The 18,057-nt window shown below is 41.4% G+C and overlaps 2 protein-coding genes across 2 annotated transcripts in view; one reads left to right on the forward strand and one right to left on the reverse strand.

Moving 5' to 3' along the window:
- kcnb2b (potassium voltage-gated channel subfamily B member 2b) overlaps positions 1-17,605 on the reverse strand; it is a 97,671-nt gene extending 80,066 nt beyond the window's left edge. The window contains exons 1-2 of the mRNA XM_086306145.1: positions 16,976-17,605; positions 15,277-15,988 (exon numbers count right to left, since the gene is read on the reverse strand). Coding sequence (XP_086162271.1) covers positions 15,277-15,861 — 585 coding nt within the window. The 5' untranslated portion in view covers positions 15,862-15,988; positions 16,976-17,605. The remainder of the gene's footprint in view (positions 1-15,276; positions 15,989-16,975) is intronic.
- Positions 16,894-18,057, forward strand: part of trpa1b (transient receptor potential cation channel, subfamily A, member 1b) — a 47,110-nt gene continuing 45,946 nt past the window's right edge. Inside the window, exon 1 of the mRNA XM_086306144.1 lies at positions 16,894-17,410. The gene's annotated coding sequence lies outside the window, so the exon portion shown is untranslated. The remainder of the gene's footprint in view (positions 17,411-18,057) is intronic.

Raw genomic sequence — 18,057 nt, forward strand, 5'->3', positions numbered from 1 at the left:
TAAAATTTGAATTTGAATTTAATGTGTACCTTAAGCAAGCCATGTAATAACAACATGTGCCGGAAAATAATAGTGCAAAAGGAACATGTGAAACTTTATTCAGACAGTAAATAGACAGATTCTTATGCTTTTTCTACTCTCCTGGATTACTCAAAGTGCTCTATACAACACTCACACACTTTCTCTAAACTAAGGGCTTCCAAACTACATTCATACACATTCACACTCCTGACATACAGACTGGAGGAGCCAAGGATCGAACCACTAACCTTCCAATTAGTAGGTGACCTGCTCTACTTCCTGAGCTACAGCCACCCGGTGGTAAATATGAGTAAACCCTCACTAGGTTTTGGATAAAGTGTACACTGCATTTGAAACGTTGACTACCATAGCAGTATAGTATTGCAACATGGCATTTGGGTCTTCTAACTAAAATAGGAAACTAGGAACATAAATAGTGCCATCATTGCCAGACCTGGCCCACATCTGGTTGACATACATTCTGCCATGACACCAGTCAGTCAGAAGTACCAGCTTGATGCTGGATCCGGGCCAGACCCGTTTTCTATGAGCCTGGGCCACATAAACCAAACCACAATCGGGCCAGATATGGCATGCCATCACATAAGCAGTGCCATCTATGCCAGACCTGGCCCATATCTGGATGATATACCACTTACCATGCCAGAAGTCAGCCAGCAGTGCTGGCTTGACATCACATCCGAGCCAGACCTGTCCGCTATGTGGGATATACACTCCATTGGAAATGTTTTTCCAGCTTTCTGTTGTCCATTTTTGGTAAACCATGTTAATTTCTTTTTATATCTGATAGGGGTGACACCCAGTGTGGTCTTTGCTGTAGAGTATCTACTTCAAAGTTCGATGTGTACCACATACCTTGGCTGTAATGAGTCAGTATTTGAGTTACTGGTCCTTTCTTATCTGCACAAAGCAGTCTGGCCATTCTCTTCTGACCTCTGACATCAACAAGGCATTTTCACCAAGAGAACTGCTGTTCACTGGATATTTTCTCTTTTCTCTGTAAATCCAAGAGATGTGTGTGTGGAAAAATCCCAGTAGATCAGCAGTTTCTGAAACACTCAGACTGGTCCACCTGGCACCAACAACGATGCCACATCCAAAATCATCTATTTCACCTTTCTTCCCCATTCTGATGCACTGTTTGATCTTGAGCAGGTCATCTTGACACACTCAGGTTCTTGAATGCATACCTTGATTGCTGCCATGTGATTGGCTGATTAAATATTTGTTCTAACGAGAAGTTCAACAGGTGCAGTGGCTGGTGAGAGTATGTGCACATGGATCTGTGCTTAACAACTAAAAATAAGTATTAGTCTGCAAAAATCAAAGAAATGCAAGTGAAATTCTGGTCCCCAGGTCCTGAAAATTTTAATTTGGATTTATATTAATTCAATTCACAATGTACTAATCAAAACACGTCTCACACGTTTGTACTAATTTTTGACCATCTGCATCTACAGAAAAAGTCACATGAAACAGGACAATACTGCACACAAAAAAAGAGCTTCCAAACAAATCAGCTGTTCAGGTTCTTAAATGCAAGCTTTAGTTATTTCACCAAGGAAACACTGGATGGCCTTGAATTTGATCAGAGGAATACACACACAGACAAACAAATCTATACACGCATACATAAGATATTGCCTCTACAGTATGCTCTTATGCATATACAGCCAAAAGGTAAACCTTCAAGTGCATCACTTTGTAAATTACATTGCCTCCGCTGAAATTATGTTTAAAGGGCACGGTTTCATCGGCTGTGACATGTGAAGAACGAGAATGAGTGCGTACTGAAACAATAACAGATATGAGTCATGCATCCAAATGTGGACGAATCAATACCTTACTTGATCTAATGCTTCACATTATAATCCGCATTAGCCTTTGCCCTTTCATACTGCAGCTATATGTTTAAATGAGACCTCTTAATCTTTCCCTGTATTTCCAACTAGTGAAGAGAAAATCAAGGTTTTAGTGTGTGCATGATTACAAACGGATCTGTACTCCTCCATGTGTCGTAATGTGGTGACCTGGCAGTTTTGTTGGCATTTTTTAGAGATAAGCGTCTCCTTACTTCTGCCTCTAATAGCGTCAAAATGTAAAGAATTTTAATACAGAGCTTTATGATGTCCATCTGTTGCGTGGAATTAATTTTAATGCAGCTTTTAGGAGGTTAGTGTCACTCAAAAAGGGCAGAACTGTTATAATAATAATAATAATAATAATAATAATAATAATAATAATAATAATAATAATAATAATAATAATAATAATAATAATAATAATGATAATGGATTGGATTTATATAGCGCTTTTCAAGGCACCCAAAGCGCTTGATGGTATAGTTGGGGAACGCAAGAAGACAAAAAACGTGAGAATAGCGAGACTGGGAACGGGACAAAGGCGGCTGCTCCTTTGCCTCGTATCACCAGTCATCCATCAACATTAGTATTGTTATTTGCTTTTAGACACCTTATTCATTACCTTGTAATAGGAGGCAAAGCTAAAAATGCTTCAGAGTCTTAGGTGGCCTTTAGATACTGTCATGCTACTTAAGGGGGATTTATTGCAAAACAAGTATACTTTAAAAATCTTTATTTGGGCCAGTGCCAGGGAACAGTGGCCAACGCCAGTAAGTGTGGGTGCGAGGCAGATTAAAGATTTACAGCAGGTTTGGCTTATCCTAACAGAATATGTGGCAAGTTCAGTGAAAGGCAAAGGGGAAAAAATGGCTACAAGGTGACATTTCAAAACATAAGCGAGAAATATGCATCTTTTCTCCTCAAATATTCTTTCTGCTGAGTCAGCACAGACTTCATTTACTCTTTGGGGAACTTGACCTCTTTTATTTGCACACGGCACCTACTCAAGTCATTATTATTACTTTATAAATCCGGGGACTTGAATAGCTCACGTGCAATCTTCTGCTCATATTTAAAGTGTTATGCACAATCAAAACACGTCTCACACGTTTGCTTGTTTGGGGTAATTTATGAACACCCCAACACAGTTTCAGAAAAAAAAACAAAGAACAACTTAAACTCCAAAAAACACAAGTGTAACTTACTAGGTTTTAAGACTTTGTGAGATAAATCTAATAATATCAACCCACCACCTGCTTTTGCCTTCTGGCTCCTCCGTGATTATCAACCTGCCTGCATGCGCACGGCACCAGAAAAGATGAGAGGAGGAGAGGCTGTGCCACTGCTGACAGACCTCACAACGCTATTGTGTGTATGTGAGTGTCTTCAAAAAAGATTCAGGGGCTATTTTAACTCATAATTCATACTTATATGTAAGTAGTAGAAAAAAGAACCCAAAAGAGCCACCCCTGTTGAAGCCATTGTTGCATGTATATAACCTTGCTTATATTCACGATGTTCATGTTTTAAAAGAGATATAACACAATATAATCAGATCTAAATGTTAATCTTCACTTTCAATTCAGAGAGAGGGAATTCCAGCAAAATGTTAGAGAATTTGCACTCTAACAGTACTGGGTGCAAAAGCTTCCTGCTATGCTTGCTCTCTATGCAGAAGCAGTAATGTTTCTAATAACTCTGAAAGATGGTGTGTACAAATTTTGTAGTTTTACAGCACAGGCGGGATCCCACCATCACCCTAATCCATCTGATATCTTATTTTTTTTGTTTCCCTTCCTGCACTTTAAAGGAAACAAGTGATTTGGGAGCAAGGGTGAATGATTGCAGGACACTAAAGTATGATGCAGGGCAGAGAAAAAGAGGCAAACAAGTATATTTTACACAAGAGATATGGATAATCAAAGGAGGCCGTAACGAGAGTCAACTTAATGGTGAGCCACTGAAGGCGAATCGCATGAAGGAAGGAGCTGAGATGCTGTAAAAGTAGCACCAAGTTCGGAAAAATAAACAAAGGGATCTAGACATAAAATACACAACATTGGTCACAGCTGAGGGAGAGAACCGGCAAACATCAGAAAGGCACACAAGTCTAGAAGCAGCACTGTATTTCATTGGCCACTGACGTTGCATTGTTTAAATAAAATGAGACTGGTGGACCTTTCAGCACACCGGTCAATACCTGAGAGTCACCCTATCGATTGGCAAGGTGCTGGCAAATGTCAACACCCAAAAGACCAAAAGTCTTTCCAGATCATGCAGATGGAGAACAGATCCTTCCTGAGCTGGCAGCAGCACATAAAAACACCAAGAAAAATTGTGCTGTTATGTCTCCGACAGCACTTCAGATAAGGCACAGATTTATTGGGCTTTTAGACTTTAAGATGAATGCAGACCTCTTTTAAATGTTTGCCTGCTGACAGTGGAGAGCAGGCATCTGCACCTACACACAGGGATACTGTTAAATGTGACATAGGTCACGTGGTCTGTGTGTAGTGTGTGTGTGTCATCGTCCCTGTGTGCACTCTGACCAGCCGGGGTCACTCTCTTCATTGGCACTAAGCTGATTACAATCACACTAGGGAGCCAAAGAGCTGTATCAAGGCCTCTTGTCACTTTGCCTCACTAGATACAAACTGTCCATTCCTGCTGAGGGCACATTAGTGATTTGTGTAAATGACTTATTGCTTCCATGAATGGCCTGGGAATTACATAGGAAGTGCCGGATGAACGAAACCTCGCCATCCCTCTTTGTAACTTATAGAGTCATGCTGCGCTTACTGTATCTTGTTGTGACAGAAAATGGAAATAAAGTATTTAGATTAACTTTCTCAGTAAGATGAAATTTAAGCATTCAAGCATGTAAAGCAAAGGAAAGTTACTGTGGTCAGCAATAAGGCACTCTGGTGGTGAGGCAAAAGATGTGGGAGGCTTGCGTCGAGCACGCAATATAATCATTTCTTCTGTCACTTCCTGGAGTGCGGGGAGACAGCAAACAGCTGGCAGCACTTCCCACAGAGACGCCAACGGCATGATGACACAAGAAAAAAAAAGTGATAAAAAGAGGGAAAGACGGATATGAAAATGAAGGCGGTCCAACAGAGGAGCTAAAACAGGAAAAAGACCGAAAAAAAGCTTAAGACTGGAGAAAGGAGGAGGTGGTGGAGATGAGGGGGAAACCCGTTTGCCCGGTCACAATCGCTTCTGCTTCATCAAGCCAGTATCCATGAGGCAACGAAGGCTACCAGGTTGCTTCAGCCTCGCTCTGTCGGTTTCCTTTTTTTCTATCAAGTCTTCAGAGGATCCTTCATAGAGCAGAGATTTCCAATACATCTCCCCTGTCTTGCAAAATCAAGCCCCTCTTTTGTTACTGATGCTCTGGAGACCCTGTGATTGCCCTAGACAGGACTTTCACAAAAGCCAATTTCACTGCTTTACTAAGTTTTGAGCAGAGGATAACACATTTTTAAATCTCGGCATAATTGAAAGGCAGTGTTTTCCCTGAATATGTGAAAATGTGAACTCATTTAAATGCTGCACTGCAAAATAGGAAATAATATTAGTGTCAGCGAGAATTGTTAAAGCATCTGTTATAAATGATACAAGCAGAAAATTAAGGAAGACACCTAATTGGAAAAAAGAAAATGATCCCAGTGGGGGGAAAAAGTATTTTGAAGGCAAGTTTTAATCAGTGAGACGTGAACCGTGCTGAAAATGTAGAGCAGAAGCATTTCCCTTAAATTTGCATCAGGGGTTGGCTGTGGGGGCTGAGGTACCAGCTGCTCTGCCTCACACACAGCCTGTATAGAGATAAATTGCTCCCTGGGTGTCGATAAGTCACCATGGCACACCATGGTCACCATGGAAACAATGCAAACACAGCATTTCTGAGGAAACAAGTAAAATGAAGTTGATTACACACTTCTTTCTGACTGAAAGGACTCTTCCTCCTTAGGAAATCCCCTCTTATTGTCAGGATTTTCAATGCATATTCAATGTTTTTGTTTTTTTAAAAGCAGCGATTCTGCTTTTATGGCACCTCAGATATCCAAAAAAATACTAAGACAATGCACAACTGCAGTTCCTGAAGCAGCCACCTGAGGCTGTTCTCAAAAGCCAAGCCAATCTCAACGTATCTATCTATAACAAATTTTCCCTTCATAACCGCTGAACTGAGCTAATTATTTAAATGGTGTTAAGGCTTAAAGTTATGCATAGGGGTATTGTTGCTTTGAGTGACTGTATCCAGTACGCTGCGTAGATCAGGACAATTAAATCAAATGTAATCAAAAGCGACACTCAGAACCTCTAACTAATCTCACCCACGTTGGTTTTTCTGGGGTTTTTTTGTTTTTAAATTTTGTTAATACTTCCTCTGTTATGAAGCCTCACTTGTAAAACATTGTGAAATGTCTCATCAGGTCACTGAGCAACTCTAGCAGATTCTATCAAATAAAAATGCAGTACTTGGAAACATTTTTACCAAACAGAAAAACTAAAAAGCTAAAATAGTTTCAGGGACCAAAGTAATTCCACAAATCTGTTCCTATACACAAGTGCCCAAAAATATCCCAGCTGTAGAAGTTGAGTATTTACAGTACAGACGTACTGAACTAGGAGTGAACTAGCTCTAACTTTGAGCCATGTGTACTGTTTGCAGTGTTTTCGTGCGTTTCTGTGTGTTTGATTTTATGAAGCGTTATAGGCTGTTGTGAAGTTCTTATAATAATAATGTATTCAAAAAGTCCGCTCTTTGGTTATGCAGAGTAAAATAGTTTTTACTTTTATGTTACATAGCACCATACAATCTATGGATGAACCTTGCTAGCCATTCTTGCTAAAGTTAGCTGACAACTCTGGATCCCACCCTCTCATCTAAATGCTGTCCAAAATAACGTGCCTGGGGTCACTTAATAATATCTAAGAGTCACAACTGGATTTCAAACAAACAGTGGGTTATATCTTAATTTATACCATACATCTGTTTTCTAGGTAGAACCAGCAGCATACTGTCCTGCACTCAGGATGCACTTCTCTGATGACTGGTAGTCAGTCACACACATGAAGGACAGGGGCCAAATATAAACACCACAATGAATACTAATGCACTCCCATGTCAATGCTCCCAAGATGGAACAGCAAGAAGGATCACAATTCAGCTTTCACGCTGCAGGGAAGTAATGACAGAAATGTGGAAAGAATGGAAAAACAGAGCAGAGAGAGGAAAGGGCGCGGGAGGTATATAGGAGGAAATGGATGATTGTAGGGTGAAGGTGATAAAAAGAAATGTAAAGGGAGGCTATGAAGAGGGTGGGGAGACTATTAAATGGTATGGAGACAACAGCATCTCACTCGCTGTGTTGTGAAGCCCATAGAAAGCTGGCTCAGCAGCATTTGAAGGTTTTCAGATAAAGAGGTGTGTTATTGTGTGTGTGTGTGTGTGTGTGTGTGTGTGTGTATTGCACATAGACGTGTCTGCTTGTGTGTTTACTGAGGGCAAAATGCGTGTCTTATTCAATGTATGTGCAGAGATTTGGAAGACTGGCTGTGAGCTCAGCATACACAATGTGTGTGTGTCTGTGCAGGGGGGACTACTGGAGCACGTAAAAGAGACCCGATGCTCATAGCATTTAGAATGATGACTCTCTTCTCGCACCTGTCGTCTCTCCATCTCTCCCTATTCCTGATCTCTACTGGGACAAGAAAAAAGAACAACAGACAGGGTGAGCAAACTTCCCTGAGAGACAGCAGTGGAGGAAACAGGGAGGAGATGAGGAAGGCAGGAGGAGGAAGGAACATATTAACCTCTTACTCTGGGCGTCACTCGAGCTGCCAGCACTGGGCAGCGCTAACCCTCGTTGGTGGTCCATATGCAGCCACTCCCAGCATTTCAGTGGGGTTTATGTAGGAATTTGATGGCAGTCAGATCTGAGGTATGCCCTGTGCAACGTGGAATATATGGAAGAAAGTGTTTATTGCAGAGCTTTACAAAGCTTTGCAGCAGAAGGCAGCTGTTTTTGGCATACAGACTCTTACCCACTGTTGCGCACCACCTGTCGTGTACAAAAAGGCAAGAAGGAAATGCTAATGATGTGAAACATTTGGCAGCCAGAGAGCCAAATAGTTTCCACAGCAGCTGGTAGAGACCAAAAATGAAGCAAAAGGGTAGTAAAAACAAGTTAGATTTATTATGACACACAGAAAAATTTAATTAGAGCCCAATCAATACAGTGTTTTTAGGACTGATACAAATACTTTTTTATTTTCGGTACTCCAGTAATTTTCCAATATTCCATTTTTTTTCTTTCAGACACACAAAACAGTTATGTGGCAGGGGTGTGGTCTGGCCTGTTGCAGTGGAGGGGTGTTACAGTGAGCTCTCAGGGCAGTGCCGTGGTGTGGCAGAGAGGGCAGGTGTGACCGCTCTAGGTGATCCTCTTCTTCTTCTCTGTATGTTTAAATAGTGACGGCAGGGACGGAGAGGAGGAGGAGGAAGTAGCTGCTCCTGTGCGACTGGTGCCAGAACATCAAAATACAGTTGCTTAAGCGAAAATAAAAACAAACCTTTAGTGCATGAAATCCAGTGTGCGTGTCGGGTTCTTACAACAAGTTATTTATTTACTTGCTTACACGACGTCCGACTTTGCTCAGATCCGCTGTTTGTTGTGTTCCAAACATGGTTTTCCAATGGGAAAGTTGCAGCGTGCCCTCTGGTGGAAAAACTATGCAACATCAACACTCGTGATATGGTTGAAGGGTGTTTCTTCCGTCTCTTCGTTACTTTTTAAATATTAATATATCGGTTATTATAAATGCTGATACTAATAGACTGGAAAGTAGCTACCAACTAATAGTATTGGCCTGTTGATAAATCAATTAGGTCATTGTCTAAATAAATTTTTCTTCATTGTTCAAAGGACAGCTATTGCTCCAATTTTTTTTTTGATTTAAAGTAAAAAAAAGAAATTCAATTTTTGTGGTAATAATTTTATTATTCTGCAATTAAAGTATAACATTAGGGAAATTTAATTGACCACTCCCTCTAATATACTATCACTATACAGGGTAATTTATAAGTTAATTTATTAAATATAAAAATAATGGAAGAACAGTATAGCTGTACCAAGCTTGCTCAGTTGTAGGTGAGGTAGTAAACTGAGGGTATAATAGCACAGTTACTTAATAGACTTCAGCTATCCTCTCACACCATCTGGCCACTCATTAGCTTTGGTTTGTATTGACCTTGTTGTTTATGCTTTAGACCAATGCTTAAAAAAGAGGATTTGCTTGTTGATCTCCTTTTCTGTATTAGTTAAATTGTGTGGCTAACATAGTGAGGATTAGACGTGCCTCACGAGTTTCACTTAATGATGTCTTCATTCATGAATCACTACACGCATGGTCAACTGCAATTAGCCGTAAGACAGGCCCCTGGGCTCTTTTGGGATGCCATGGTCACTGAGCTGCATTCAAACTGTAATTCCTCTGCACGCAAAATCCCACTGGTGATCATAACTAAAGAAAGCAGCACTGGGTTGTCACAGAAGTGTGTGTCACAATAAACGCATACACTGATGGAGGGGAATTTTTGAAATAAAATATACAGCAACAATTTAGTACTGAGACAGATGAACTTTATGTGCCGTCCCCCTATTTGTCTTCCCCAACCTCTTTTGCGTAATGAAATGTCAGTGTAATGTTATCTGTGTGTATTTTATGCCACACTTACCACTATTTCTGTTCATGTAGCGGCCGATTACAGCAATCTGAGAAAATCAAACACACCTAAGGCATGAGTGTAAACCCTTATAAATAAATGCAGTATTACATTCGAGCTGCAAAGCAAGATTTCAGAAGTTTTAATGCAATTTTATTCCTACAGAGCCACGTGAAATGACCCTGTCAACAGATGTCATAGTACTCATCAACGTGGAATGCTTTTGTTAGGAAAGTTGATATTTGCTGCTTGGTAACATAACTATAAATTCAGACAGCACTAACAAAACAAAGGACAGTGGAAAGTACTCTACTGCTTACAGCGCTAGTGCCATTTGTTGTCCATGTGTGGAAATTCATGTTTAGAGTGATTAAATAGCAGAACAAACTGGTGAGTATTCAATGTGCATACAACAAATCAGCCACTTCTCAAAGAAAACAATAGAAGACACCATCAAAAAACGCTTTAAATGAAGGAACATAAGCACTTCTTTTTATAGATGAAACTGCTCCAGAGTATATTTTGAGGGAATGAAAATCCATTGCTTGTTATTGTCAGGGCTCTTGCAAAGTTCTTGTTATCCCCAAAACAATATTTGATCACTGCACAAGTGATCGCAGCCAAAGATCATCTCAAAAATTATATTTTGTTGCAGGTGACATAGAGAGAGAAGAAAGGCAGTGGTGGAAGGGGTAAAGTTTTTCCTGGAACATCCTGATGACAAATGCTTCTGCCTCTTCTCATGGCGGGACTATAAGAACTCATGCCACCTATAATCTAGCAGGTTCTTTCTTATCTGATTATGAATGCTGGGTAAAGAGGATTTAGGTGCTGGTGTCTAAATGCTAGGCTGTACTGATTAGAGGCCTGATGGAAGGCTTATGCAACGAGGAGACTACACGAGGAGAGAAGGTGCGCTCTGCCCAAATGACAAACTCGCTCCGGCTATGCATCCTGATAACTTCTTCAAATGTAACACGATAACTCCCATAGATTTGAGTTTACCATTACTTCCTGTACATGGATGCATTGCTTGAAAAAACAAACAAACTTGGAGACAAAAATAGTATTTGCAAAGTCAAGGTCGGTATCAATCGGAGAGGCTTTTCACAACATAGGTAAAAAGTAGCTAGAACGCACATATTTCCCCAACAAGCTGAGTTTTTGTCAATAATATGCCAGCACTTATATATTTAAACTTCTGAGAACAGACCACGAGTCAGGCAGAGATGAAAGAATGATTATGGAAGACAGATTAGCGGGTCCACCTGCTGCTTGAATCTGACACAGAGAACGTTTGACTTAATGCTGACGAAAGGCCACGCTCATTTTTCCTTTCCCCGTCTCCACTCATCTTTGACTCAGGCAATATCAGAAACTCCATCGATGTACACACAAGGCCAAATGCTCACTTCAGTGCTATAAAAGCCTGGAAGGAAACAGATGGATGGACGGGAAGGGGTTATCTGCGCTGATGTGAAACAACGGGCGGCATCAAACGCCGTGGAGTCGTGCCACAACAGTATGCTAATTGAATTTGCTCCTATCACATCCAAAGCTACGCATTAATATTGTCACTTCTGCAGTCTCACATGTCCCGTTCTATATGCGATTCTATAAATGAGCCAACAAAGCCAAACAGGCAGTGTGTACTGTGGATTTAGCGCACCACATTGAGACGGATGATTATGACAACACTGACATTCACACAGTGACATTTAGGATGCGTGTTACAGTAAGGTATTTTGTTACAGCTTCCTTATACGGTGTCATCATCATCATCATCAACAGTGGACTGACTTTGGCTGCTTCCAAGCGTGGGAGGACCAAACAGCACAAGGCTGCGCCCATGCAGTCCCACTGCTTACCATTTCCACTAGCTAGACTAGCTTATTAGATAAAGGGGAGAGTAATGTTGCACATCCACATTAGGAGCAAGCATAGGGCTGGACATGGCCTGTGTGTGTGTGTGTATGTGTGTGTGTGGGTGGCTGGCTGGCTGGCTGGGTAGGGAGGGTGGGGGAACAGAAAGAAACACTGATCTCTTTAAAATGCTCTGAATCCTCTGCTATTATTTTTCCGGGGCTGCCCATATAGACTTTCTCTTTTAGAGTCACTGGTGTATTAAAGCTCTAATACTGTGCATTACATTATTAATATTCTAAAAGGTTTAACTGCAAGCACTGCATGAAACAAATCAAGATTAAGAAAAGATGCTGCTCTTGCATACTGCACTATTAAAACTGAGCACTGTATGCACCCATGTCACGACTAATAACAATAATTTTGAATATTGACTAAACCGCTAAGATCTGTAGCAACTGTTCGTTAACATCGTGATACTTATTACACGATTTGGTTTGGGGTTTTTTTTTGCATACCATTGTGTTTATTTGAAGGCAGAAACAAATGTATTGGAGCCATCTAATCACATTTTCCATCTCACTGACAAAAAACACTTCAAGTGGAAAAACACAGGCAGGTTACAAACTGCATGCACAAGTTACATTTGCCATCTTGGCATCATGACTGTTAAAGTGCATTTACACAGAGAGACATCAAGGCAAAAATAAATTCATATTTCCCAAAGCAATCCAGCCATTTTAATACGACTTCCTTGTGCAAGCTAGTGTTAAGAATATTTGCTGTAGAACTATACCCATGACTCATTATAAACAAAAAAGGTCGGGGCAGCACTAAGTCCTTCTGGCTCAATATCAAGGATGACACGTTCTACCGGATTACAAGAAATTATAGCCTCAAGGAGGGAAAAGATGCAAACACCATCTTAGGTTTTATTTTTCAGAGCACAACTGCCACTAAATTATTATATACAGTATCTAATTGACAAGTAGAGATAATATAAAAAATGTATATACGTGTGTGTTTGTGTTTGTATTTACAAAGAGAGTGCAGTGACAGCATTTTATGTAAGAGGTGGAAACTCTATTATTTGCATCTATACTGATTTACTAAACAATATTAACATTTACAAACAGGTTCTTTTAATTTTTTGCGCTTGATATTAAAATGTACCGACTGCACCTCTGTTTAGAAAACAGCGCAACTTTTTGTAACTCCCCATAAAGCTAACCACAACTACGAGCGCTCACACACCGTTTACGAAATCTGTCCCTTACATGTGTGATTTAATTCAACTCGCACTACAGTGCACGAGCCTGGAAGATCTTTTCTTCTACATGAAATTCTCGCACGCCAAACACCCGACAGTGCCCTCCCGTCCCACCCACCCACGCGAGAGGGCACTAAACCAAAAGTCACAGCAACATTAAGAAGCCACCGCACTGCAGAGTGTTCTCTTTCTTTGGACCATTCATAATTCACTGAGAAAGATTTGCAAAGATCCAGCTCAGCATCCTGAGGCGTAACTTACATGACTTCATCTCTTGCATCACTCTCTCTCTCTCAGGGCTTTCCTTTGCCACTATCTTGTCCACCGCAGCTCTCCCTTCACTTGTGGCTCTCTCTAAGCACCTTTTTTTTCTGTTTTGGTGCAGTGTGTGCTAGGCTTCTGCCTTTTCCCTTCCTCTGCCAGTGCTCCCAAAGCATGAATGAAATCCTGAAAGAATGAAATCCTAAATTGATGGACCCTTCTGAAAAGGTCGGCCCTCTTATGCGTTACCTTTATTTAAGGGCAGAGCAGGCCAGCGGTAGCATTAAGTGTCAGACTGGGTTCCTCGTAAATCTCATAAAGCCTGCTTTACAGAAAAACAAAGAGAGTGAAGGGAAGGTGTATATTCTATGCCGTAAGACTCTGTGATTGCATTTGACAAAGGGCTCATATTGCTTTGAATAAAAGCACATTGCTGTGTACCAGGCTTGTAATGGCATTTCCCTGGTAAAGGGCTTTCAAGGCACGTACAATATGTGCCCCATAAAAGGCTTCCCTGACCTCAGGGAGCTGCCATCTGACAGTCCAGCAGCCCTGGCAGGTTATTTCCAAATGTACTTTCAACTGCAGATAACCTTAGTGAAATCACAAAGCCGAGGCATTAGAGTCACATTCAAGCTTGTCTTGCAAAGCAGTCTGCAGAACGTCAGTGCCATTTGAATTAGGGAGGAATTTCCCTTTCAGGTTTCACAGGCTTTCCCCGTGCAATAGTGTACAGGTCAGCAATACGTAGACGTGTCTGACTAAGGGACTATACTTGGACTTATCAGTTTAAAATCCACACACATATCAAGTTACTACACTGCTATCACCAAGGTTTGCCTTAAATTAAATATTGCCAGCTCTTTAATTAACTTAGGTGATATAAAGCTTCCCCCGTTAAGGATGAAATCAATCATCGAGGTGAGGCGGGGTCCTCGTCAGTCACATATCACTAGTTGATGTGTGGGTAAACAAGCTATATGGATATAATACAGGAAGGCAGGAGAAAAATAAAACATCTATAGCAGCCTGTAAAATGAGCTGAACTTTATGCATTGAGAGTCATTACCATTTTTTGCCATTTCAAAGCTGAATATTGCACCATAATTTTAGCACCGGGGGTCTAAAATTGAATCGAGCACGAATTCCAAACTGTCCCAGTCGAAGTGAAACAGCTTTTGCTTTAATGGAAAAGGGCTCAGAACAATGCATCATCCAACGTGCACTGTACAGTACATCCGACGGGGATGATGTTTCTTGGGTCACGCACGCAGGTCCCTGTGTTTATGATCCTCTGACGTGGAATATAATCCCGATGAGCCCTGCCCCGCCTGCACTGCTTGATGATGGGATCAGGATACTAAATTATCAGTGATTGGATTTCATCAAGGCTGACCATCCTAATTGAGGACTGAGTGAGGGTGGAATGAGAAGGTGGAGGAGGAGGAGATGTCATCGTTTTACAAGGAGCAGCCATGACAACATGGCAAGACAGTCACTTGATGTCTGTAGTATTTATCATGTTGATTCGGGGCATGAATGAACACGGGGCTGTATGCGACTGATGCAGTATTTTTCTAAACATGTGGAAAGGTGGGTAGCAGCTGCACCGATGACTACCTCAGCCCTCAGTCACACCAAATAAAGATGCCTTTATTTATATACAAGTATTTATAAAACAGGGCTATAGAAACTGTATTTATCGATACGTATGCAAGCACCTTATGACATTTTCCTGACTCACAGTCTGACTGAGAAAGAAGTACATCTAATCAGTAAGACTTATGCATAATAGAGCCACATGAGAATATATACTTGTACCGCTCTGTCCAAGAAATGTACCGTTTTACAAGCCATGAACAGATGTGGTCTATTTTATCCAGGCAAAGAAAGCCAGACCAGAAGCTGACACTTCTACCGATTATTTCATCAAAGCAAATGAAGTCAAACTCTTTCTAGTTCAGTGATTCCCACTCATACTAGAACTGTGCGTTTTTACTTAAGGATGATTTTTCATCCCTATATTCTGCTTTTCCTCCATCCGTACAAATTGTTATCCAAAGACAGCAGCTTTCACTACATTTCAAACCGATGAACTCATCAGTATTTTTGTTTTTACAGGATAGATCTGGCCTTTGATAACCATGTCTGCAATGTGTTGTGATCCAGGGAGCATGTTCAGCTTTGAATGTGAACATGAAATGTGAGACGGTGTGATCGCACTTCCAGTTTGGGTTTCCTACCTTGGCAGCCACTGAGGAGTTGGGTTTCTCCAGGAGATCCCACAGTTTCTTCCTCTTGTCCGGGCAGCAGGTGTTATCAAACTCTCCCTCTCCCTCCCTCTCCCTCATTGTCTCTGCCTCCCTCCGCAGTTCCTCATTCATCTGCTCTTTTTTCTGGTGGTAACGGGCCTGGCAGCAAGACTCCAGGTAGATCTCATCAATACCCCAGTAGTCTAACTCCTGGCCAAACGACAGGGCGCACATCTCCTCCATCATGTGCAACTTGCCTGTGCGGTAAAAGTTCAAAATGGAGGTGAAGGCCCCCGGGTGCCGATCGAAGAAGTATTCGTTCTCGTTCAGGCTGTAGTCGTCACAGATTTCCATCAGGGACTCGTGGCTGTTGCACTCTCGAAGCTTGCCAAGCCGGGTCCTGGGTAGCCGATCCAGGGTCCGCCACAGGACTTCATGGTTCAGACCCCCGACGTTAAGGCGGACTCTGCGGGAGCGGGCTTTGGTGCGGATTATGTCGATGGGCTCAGGGGGAAGCGAGGGAGCAGTTCGGATGTTGATTGGCTTAACTCCGATTGGTCCGAGTTTCTCAGCCATGGTGATGGAAAAGGAGACTTCTGGGAAGATGTTAAACTGACCTCCTCACCCCCCCAAAATATGGGAAAATAATTTAAAGCTCTTATGTCGGTTATGTTGGCTCGTCTTTAGGCAAGTCCCTCCATGGCTGAGAAAACAAAAGAGAGAGGGTGTGAGATGAGTGAGTGACTGATGGCACATTAGTTAAATCAATTGCAGCATCAAAAGAGACACATTTCACCTCCAAAATTAGAAAACAAATGCGATCTCTTCAGTTGGGAACAGTCACCTGTTACTTCATATTGTCAAAAAATAGCATCAGCCGTGCACCGTTATTGATCCCACATTTCTATGAAGGTGTTAGGCAGAATCAATGATTTTGTCAATATGGCTGCTTTGCTTTGCATTCCACTCCAGCAGCGCTGTAGTGAGGAAATGAACTCCTGCTACTTTCTGTGGCACCCCAAATGGGTCATGTGCCATTATTGTTTAGATGCACCAATCTGGAGGCATGTGAGGCAACAATTTTTAACTTCTCATTATCATATATCATTAGTCATATTTTTTCAGTAAAATTTAACTCCCTGCACATAAACAAAAAGCTACTAAGGAAAACTATTTTGACTGGGATGTATATATATATGTATAAAATTCAATATTTTATAATTAAAAGTTGTAAATATATCCCTTTTACTAATTAGCCGCACAAGGGTTTAAAAAATAAATTAAAAACATAAAAAATAATGAGAAATAAGTCTATGTAGCAGGGAATGATGGGAGTACTCCGGGATGCAACAGTTTTTTAGTTACATCCCCAACTGCTGTATTATCTGTATCACGAATTTGCCACTAGGAAACCAATTTTAAGATCTACATGGATGTGTATAAGAGGGGCATGCACAGCGAAATCGCGCGGATAATATAACTGTAGTATAATCGCATACCTGTTACACTGCTGTTTTTTCTTATCTGTGTTCAGTCCACCACCTACCTTCAATCTAAACCAGTCTAACAATCCCTGCTGCTCTGGTAGCGCACATTCGTTTTCGACTCACTTCAAAGTAGAGTTAAAAAAAAAAAAACAAAGAAAAAAAAAGAAAAACAGCAGAATATATGGTGTAAAAATGAGTCTCACCTTGCCTTGACAAACCACCTTTTGCATGCAAACTCCTCTTGTTCCTGAGGGAGCAGAGGACGGAAAGGGAGTCGGGATCTCCCCTTCAGTCAAGCGGCTATTGCTGTAGGAAGCACTCCGCCGCGCAGAGAACGCGCGCCCCACATTTTGTGTGAAAATGAGTCGAAAAGAGAAGAAAAAAGCGTCAACGTCTTCCTCTGAAAATGTTCATCGGGAGAACGGACAGTGTCGTTTCGCCATGGGAACGCCGAGGAAATGAGTCCTGCGCCTTCATCCAAAAGCTTGAAGACAGGGGCTCTGAATCACTGTAACTGCAGACGTAGAGCGCGTAAAAGGCAACGAGAAGGAACGGGATAAGCGAACTGCGGAGTGTCCCGCTGTATACTACATAAGGAGGAGCAGAGGGGCGCACATGGGCTGCACCACATCCTAGAGGTGAAACCAAATCACAAGCGGGCGGAATATTATTTTTCTGAAATAGAACAAAATGTTCAGTAAGTGTTCGATTTCTAATCACGGAGAGGAGAGATTTTTAAAGTTACTGAGCGAAATCCTGGATCATATTATCCTACAAGAGCAGTCACGCACGGCAAATCAAAAGCAAAATCTTTACAATACGTCTATAGAGTATATAATACACCACTGGCCTATCGTTGCTGTGCGTAAAGTGTTGGTAGCAAAGGATAGGTGCACTCCTTGCCGTAGGTGTGACTGTAAATATTGCGCTGTATTTCCTGTTTCGGTGGAGATTTGAAGTTGGATTATCTGCTGTGAATAATCTTCAACAAAATTTCTCAGGAGAGCAGTTTTTACATTTTACCAAACTACTTTCGGTCACTCACACGCTAGCATGGCGGCCACCTATTGTAAGGAAAACAGCTAAAATCTCACATGTATTTGGCATTATACACCAGATTGCTCCCGTTTCTCCATCTCTCGCTCTCTCAGTGCACAGGAATATTGTCCAGTGCTGCGGTGATATTTTCTTATAGAGTCTACTCATGTGTCAACTGAACATTTCCCCCTTAGCTAAGCACTTTTCCAGAAATTTGATTATACGATGCATATGTGTAATCAATTTC

The sequence above is a fragment of the Aulonocara sp. 'chitande type north' Nkhata Bay genome, linkage group LG9 (genome assembly GCF_057382095.1).
Source record: "Aulonocara sp. 'chitande type north' Nkhata Bay isolate Kocher_YH1m ecotype deep benthic linkage group LG9, A_spYH_male_GT1.1, whole genome shotgun sequence".
In the NCBI taxonomy this organism is placed as follows: Eukaryota; Metazoa; Chordata; class Actinopteri; order Cichliformes; family Cichlidae; genus Aulonocara; species Aulonocara sp. 'chitande type north' Nkhata Bay.